This window comes from Malurus melanocephalus, unplaced genomic scaffold (assembly GCF_030028575.1).
Source record: "Malurus melanocephalus ecotype Western Australia unplaced genomic scaffold, MMel_1.1 scaffold_44, whole genome shotgun sequence".
Taxonomy (NCBI): domain Eukaryota; kingdom Metazoa; phylum Chordata; class Aves; order Passeriformes; family Maluridae; genus Malurus; species Malurus melanocephalus.
The window spans coordinates 468,924-476,344 of NW_026623276.1; the positions used below are offsets into that span (position 1 = coordinate 468,924).

The window sequence follows — 7,421 nt, forward strand, 5'->3', positions numbered from 1 at the left end:
AAAAAACAAAACAAAAAAAACCCCTGTTCTGAGAAATCCATAAGCTTTGCTAAATGTTCCAATTCCTTCTTTTTGTTCACACAGTCACCAGTTGTGAAGACTGAGACTATCAGTTTCAGCAGTGTTCCYGCTGGTGGGGAAACCCTTGAAATTTCAACAAAGGAAGTGCCAGTAGTCCATACAGAAACAAAAACCATTACATACGAGTCTTCTCAGGTAAGAAATTCTGCAAAAGACATGCTTTGGTGCAGATTTGTCTTAAGTTGTTCAAGCATTCAATATTGGCATGAGRAGGATGTACGTAAGAATAATTTAGCTGAGGGTGACTCTCATGTCATTGATGAACTGCAGATTTAAAAGCTGCAGCTTCTCATCTGTCCTTCCAGAGGCAAAGGAGAGCCTCGAGATGCACAGAAAAGTACTGACTCATGGTGACCCTAATAGCAGTTATCCTCTACCTTTAGATACTCATTTCATAAAGAAATGGGGAGTTTACCAGTCCAGTAGTTGCCTCCCTGTGCTCAGGAGCATTTTTTCAGGGACTGTTTTTCTATTCTGGTTTCTAGGTGGATAGCGGTGCTGATTCTGAACCAGGTGTATTGATGAGTGCACAAACTATCACATCTGAAACCACCAGCACTACAACTACTACACATATCACCAAAGTRAGTCCTCAGGAAAGAGTGAGATCCTTTTTCACTGGGGTGCATGCTCTCTTAGCTTCGGTTCTATGATTCATTTCAAAAATTCTGATACTCTCTTGACAAAATCTTGTAAATTTACCATAAATAATTGTCTTTATTCACCTGTCTTTGGCTATKCTGAGTTGATTACCACATCATCCAATGACTTGACAAGAGTCAAACCCTTAAGGTGTGTGTCTTGCTGTACAGAAGCACTTGATTTAGCTGCAAATACTCCCTGGAACTGGAAACAGTATGAACACATTGGCATCATGTGGTGGCCTAGAAGCAATAATTTGTCTGAACATGAGGCTCCATTGACAGGCTTATGCCTTTCAGCCCTGAGCTATTACCCYGGCATGGTGTTGAAAGAACACAGTAAATCTGTGTCACGTAGCCATAACAGGACATTCAGTCAGCTAAGACACCTTGGCTGTGGTTCTGGGTGGTACCCTGAGGAACTCACCCTCAGCCAGACCAAAAGCTCATATCTGCACAGACAAATGATGTTGTGTCTTCCAGGTTCCAAGGTAACATTTAAATAACAGTTCCTCCCTAAGCAGAGACCCTCTTAGTGCTGTGACAGCTCTCCTACCAATATTCACTGAGGACAGGATTTMATCTTTYGGCAGTGAAGTTCACCCATTAGTARATGAGCTACACAAAGGCCATACTACCCTATATGCCATTCTGAAGCAAGCAGTTGGACTTAAATAAGTTTGAATATGGGCTGTCTGTATTCCCATTGTGTTCCTCATGGGACAAATCTGCCATTTATGACATACAAACCTCTCTCTTGATACATGTGCAGATGAACTGGAATCATAAAGTTACCTGTGTTGGAAGGACCTCTGGAGGTCATTAGTCCATTCAGAGCRTTCAGGCTGACTCCAGAGCTGCTCACTTGCAGTCCAGGGTTGTCCCCTCTGTGAGAGCTGTTTGATCTGCTTCGGACTGGTCATCACAGGGTTCCTGCACTGATCATTCTGGGGATGAGTAGCAGCACTCTGAAAAAAGTTACTGACATGCATTTGTCCCTCCCATCTAGACTGTGAAAGGAGGCATCTCAGAGACAAGAATTGAAAAACGAATAGTCATCACAGGAGATGCAGATATTGATCATGATCAGGTAAAATCTACAGACTGCTAAAAAGGCTAACCTGAAGACTGCCAAAGAGAACATTTCTAAACATTGCTTTGACACATATTATTCATACCAGAATGCCTTAAATTAAGCTGGAATACTAGCTAAATCAGTGATGGAATATTTCATATTTTAATCATTTTCCTCATTTGTAAATTGTGTAATATGTCATGAATCTCTCCACCTTGCTACTGATCATGCATGTTCCACCTCCTTTTTGTTTTTGCCCTTTTGTGGTTTCCTTGGGATAGGCGCTGGCTCAGGCAATTAAAGAAGCCAAAGAGCAGCACCCTGACATGTCAGTGACCAAAGTAGTGGTACATAAAGAGACAGAAATCACACCAGAAGATGGGGAGGATTGACCACAGGTAAGATGACCAGATGGCTTTCCTAGGCATTTACTGGGCTGGCATGTTGCAGTTGTTGTTTTCCTGCCATATTTCACCTTTAASTCTTCGCTTTCTCTCACTGGCATTTTCAAGTTGCTGGTTATCTGTTCTGATATTTGAAAGTAAACCACATTYGGGTCTAGACATCTGTCTTCATTAAACAGTGCCAGCTGGAGAAAGAGAAACTACTCATTTGCTTTTGTWTGCTCTCTGAAAAGTCCTCATTGTCCATGCTTGTTACAGTCTAATTTTCTACTTCTGAAGTCATAAAAAACCTGTTGTCTGCTTTTGTGTCATTTAAGAACAAAAAGTATTTGTTCTTAAAGGTGTGCATTTTGGATTAAAAATGCCAAGGGAAAAACTTACAGCTGCTTTTCAAAYGTCCTGTGCAGATATGTTACAAGTTACGCTTTAATTCCCAACCTGCAAAGATATGGTCCAACTTGCTTTAAAATGCAGTGAATAAGTTTGTCGGTATTTGGGTGTCTTGGCTTTCTTGTATTTGGAAGAATATTTTATGTTTTAAAGCAGCATTGTTTATCAGGATGAGATGATAATGCAGCTTTTCTTGCGTCAAGCTTTCTCCCAGTAAAGGCATGCTCTCCAATAGTGGCTGGCTAAACAAACATCTTAATATTCCTGTATTTATTCTGTGTGCAGAAACATGTCATGCATACTAACCTGCTACGCAAAAGCTCTTAATGCCAGCACCATTGCACAAATGGCTTTGAATGCTGTATGCAGAAGGGGAAGAAAAAGCTGCTTGTCRGATTTGCTGAATCGATAGCAGCAYTTTATTCTTAAAACAATATGTATTCCCTAGCACTTGGTGTAAGTAACAGAGTATAATGCACAGCACCTTTTGAAGCTCTTTGGCTCTCCTGCTTTTGGATATACAGACCCTAAAGAAAACTGAATTTCAGTGTCAGTTATTTATTTGGAAGATGGAACCAGTCACTAAGGAGTGAGTAGCTGTGATTCTTGTGGTATTCTGCTAATTGTTTCAGAGACAGCTCAATGTGGCTTGCTTAAAAGTCTATTGATGTCACTAATTCTTTCCATTGGCGTCAGTGGACTTTGGATTTGGTCCAAGTTACTGATACTGGGATGATGCCATTTTCAAATAGCTTTTCCTGTAAAGAACAAATTGACAAAATCTCTTTAGCAAGAGAGTCGTCGCTTTGAATAATTAACTCAGTTCTTTTTTCTGCAGGAATAACCTAGAATGCATATGAATCCAGACATGCATACCAGTAGGAATACGAGAGCCTATACGGAGTCTCAGTTCCAACCTGACTGACTTGTATCTGTCTATGGAAAATTTCAGTACAGAAGAATTGATCTTGACCGTTAATAAAGAAACTGGCAGAGATACCTTCCCATAGAAAGCAATCTGAATCAGCAGCAGTTAAACAATATTGCATGAAGCAACAATAAAATTACAGAAAAGCAGCATTTTTAATTTTCTTAAAATGTCTAAGTTTTCAGCTTTACCTGCACGTTCATAAACAATATAAACAGTGATCTCATGTAACACATAAACAGTTCATGCCTTTCACAGTTTCTGAAAGTCTAAACAAATTAAAATTTGTTAGGTGGCAAGCCTTTTGTTTACGGATATTGTAAATGAAGATTACTCCCAAAATGCTAGAAGCTGTATAGGTACTGTGTATAATGTTTTACCACACATTAGATGTGCCAATAACACAGTTTATTCAGTAAACAACTTGAATCTTATATTTGTTTCATCTGGTTTTATTACTGCCCAATAAACGATGATGAATCTTTACTCTTATCAAAACATTTAAATGCTTACAAAGTGTGCTTTGTATACCTGACTGAATACCTTATGAGGTAGTAATGATTTTAGTATATTAACTTTAATGATTTTTGTCAGCATTGTTCAGAGTCATCTTCCAGTCACCCTTCACAGATCCTAACCTTGTAAATTATATGTAGTTATTTCAGAGAAAGAAAAAAAATCTGTATTTTACTTAGTTTGCAGCTTTAGAAAATTATTAATCTGAAATAACCGTGATGGTTTTCTATTGATTTCCCTTTTGTTCTCAGAGGAAAAAAAAAATCTGTTTGAGAATCTGGTCAGCATCTACTATCTAGTTCTGAGTCAAGCCTTAACCTGTACAGAACATCCACTGAAAACTCGTTAGTGTCCAGCTCTAATACCCACGGAAGGGATAGCGTCCATTACACTGTCAGCTGCATCACAACACATGGTGAATGTATGTTTCTGCATAGTGAAATAAAAGTGGTAAATGCATCCGAAATCGTATTGTTCTGTGTCTAAAAGCACCTAGTGGTTTTTAGTATTCAAAACATCAAACTGTTACATTTGTAAGACACCACAGGTTTTAGTCATGTGCACAGTAGATGTGTTTTGTCTTCAGCGGCTGACACTGCACTGTGCAGACAGTGGGAGCTAGCAGAGAATCCAAAGGGATGACAGTGTTCACCTTTGGGCATATGATGTTTGCAAAGCAAAAGAATTGTTTGGTTCCTTCTGTTTTCTCTGGTTGTGTAACATTTCACCGAAGCTAAATGAAGAATTTTGTCGTTGCTTAGAAAGTAAAGGCCAGTAGCACTTGATCCAGATCCACTCTCTTTGTATTTTTGCTCTGAAACATGGATAAAATTATCTTTAAAGCAGTATTATTTATTGGTTCTTTTTTTTTTTTTTTTTTTTTTTGCTCCTTTGCCGCACCTCACTCACACTCCCTTGGTAGGTTAAGAGAAATTTGTAACAATTAGTTCACCTTTCAGTCTGTATTTCCTTGCAGGATTGAAAGACAATGGGTACAAGCAGACTTTTCAGGACATAAAGGGCCAAATTTGCCCTTCGTTGTTTACACGGGGCTCCCTCCCATTGAAGTCAATGGATTTGCCTTCAGTGGAGAGCAGGATTTGACCCAGTGACTTGTTAATAAATGTTTATTTTCATAATTTAGAAAGAAAAATAGTATATATAGAGAGAATAACCTGTAGATATTAATTAAAAGTAATATCCCAAGGCTTTTAAAGCTTTGCCCTTAGTCTCTAAAACGTCTTCCTTTCACCAGCCATTCTTCATGCCTTTAAATCCAGAGTGCTAACGATGTAACCCCTCCCCGCACTGCCGTCATTGTTACCTCTCCCACACAAAGCTGACGGTCTGTTGTGATCTTTCACGCCCTCTCCACCTCCTCCTCCTCCTCCTCCTCTTCCTCCTCCTAGTCCCAGACCATCTCTGTTTCCATCCCCCTGAGTGACAGTAGGCTCAGCTCTCTGGTGCTGCTGGTGCGCAGCGGCAGCCGGGGGTGCAGGAGGTCCTCACCCTGTCTCGGCCGATGGCACAYCAGCTCCTCGCTACTGCATCAGGAGTTTCAAAATAGACTCTGAAGCCATATTGATCCTCCCTCAGGTGCCCCTCATGTTGTCAGCTAAGAAACAGCATTGTATTACCTCAGAGAGACACGAGGCGATAGCACAGCCTTCTCTCCAGAGTTAGCATTATATTTTAGCATGGCTTGAGGAGATTGTACTCTGGTGATCCTGCACAGTATGTACGCTGTCTAAAGATATTGTATTGTAWGAAGTTAGTCTCCTTGGAAAGGACACTCACCACTAAGACATGGCCTAAGTGCATATAAACTATGAGGAGATGAGAGTGGACAGGCAAGGACATCTCAGTGCCACTGTTGGTAGTAGACCCTTGTTTGGGGGACGGTTCCTGGAAGTGATAGCTTTGGTTTTTGTTAGAAACTGTTTCTTGGGTTGTCTGCCTAATGCTGTGCCACATGAAATAAAGAGCACCTGCCTGTTTCTACCAACCATCTTTTGTCTCTGTCTCTTCTCATTTATTGTTGGTCGTTGTTTGGCTTCTCGACATAAACCAGCCCAGGAAACAAACCATCAGATCGTGTATTACTTGAAGGCAGCATTGCCAACATAGACACCAGCACAGAGACAGCCTTACTCGCTCCAGCTGGAGTCACAGCTTCAATCCTGAGAGAACTGGCTGCTCTGCACCACTGTGGCAAGGGCTTTGCACACCAGGCAAAGTGCCCACAGCAATTGTGGCCATTACACATAGAGAAAGAGTGAATACATCACGCTGACATTTTTAAAGGCTGCTTGGAATCCCTTAACATTTATCTCCTTGAAGTTTTTAAGGCTGTCTCATTGCATATGGCAAGTAATGGTGTTTCTGTGCTCAAGAAAACATAAAAAAAATTAATGAGCTTCTAAATCCATATACTAGATCAAAGTAAGGGTTTAACAGCTTAGCCTTATTTCTTCSCAGAGCAGATTTAGGCAGCTGGTAAGATGATGTGCTTCATCTGTACAACAAATTGTATCTGCTAAAATGATAGTTCCTCATAAATAGTTCTTCTTGGCATATGAATTGGACATTGAGTCCAGGCTTCAGTTTGGCAATYACACTGGCAAGTCTTGCTGCAAGTTTCTTGCCTTACACCAAAACARTTCTGTCAGTTAAGATCAGAGAACCCATTTACAAGCTTCACCTTTACATCTTCCCTCTTCACAGGTAATAAGGATAAGACAACGGAATACATTCCGCTTTTTTGTACCAGAATAATAATGGTTGAGATTCTGCAGAACTAGGACTCAAAACATTMTTTTTAATAATGTTTCCTAGTTACCGAAGGCTTGCGACATGCCTGAGGAAGTGCTGAGCTCTCCTGCAGTCCTGTRTGGATCCCAAGGTACAGTGGTGGTTTGAGGTACTGCACATGGACTGTGGGTAGACCGGTGGATGGTTATGAGATATCCTAATTCCTTTACTTCTGTTTTTTTTAAAGAAAGAAAATTAAGTACTTTTCTTAAAACTACAGATTCCAAAGATGTCAGTCTTTGGAGCTGTATCAGTCTTACGTTGCAAATAGTGGGTCGTTGTGTCTTTTGTCACTGATGTTATGCCACATCATCAATGAGTCTGTCTGCAGTTGCTCCAGTCCCTCAGAGCAATGCAAAATGCCAGCCTTCCTAATAAAAACTCGGTCATACTTAAAAAGATAAGTTTTACCTATGCATCTTTCAGTTCCATCTCAAGGATTTACATATAAATAAACAATGGGATATATTTTTGTTAGTTTTCATATAAAAATATTTTCCACAGGTGTCTGTATTCACTAACTGTAACCAGATTATCCCATTATCTTGGAATACTGTTAGACTGTACATTATTCT

General features: G+C 40.0%; 1 protein-coding gene across 2 annotated transcripts in view; it reads left to right on the forward strand.

Moving 5' to 3' along the window:
• Positions 1–6,041, forward strand: part of EPB41L3 (erythrocyte membrane protein band 4.1 like 3) — a 141,386-nt gene extending 135,345 nt beyond the window's left edge. For both annotated transcript variants that reach the window (XM_057364891.1, XM_057364892.1), the window contains 5 exons: positions 85–216; positions 567–665; positions 1,732–1,812; positions 2,079–2,195; positions 3,430–6,041. In XM_057364891.1, the coding sequence (XP_057220874.1) occupies positions 85–216; positions 567–665; positions 1,732–1,812; positions 2,079–2,189 (423 nt within the window). In that variant the 3' untranslated portion in view covers positions 2,190–2,195; positions 3,430–6,041. The remainder of the gene's footprint in view (positions 1–84; positions 217–566; positions 666–1,731; positions 1,813–2,078; positions 2,196–3,429) is intronic.
• The last annotated feature ends 1,380 nt before the right edge of the window (positions 6,042–7,421 follow it).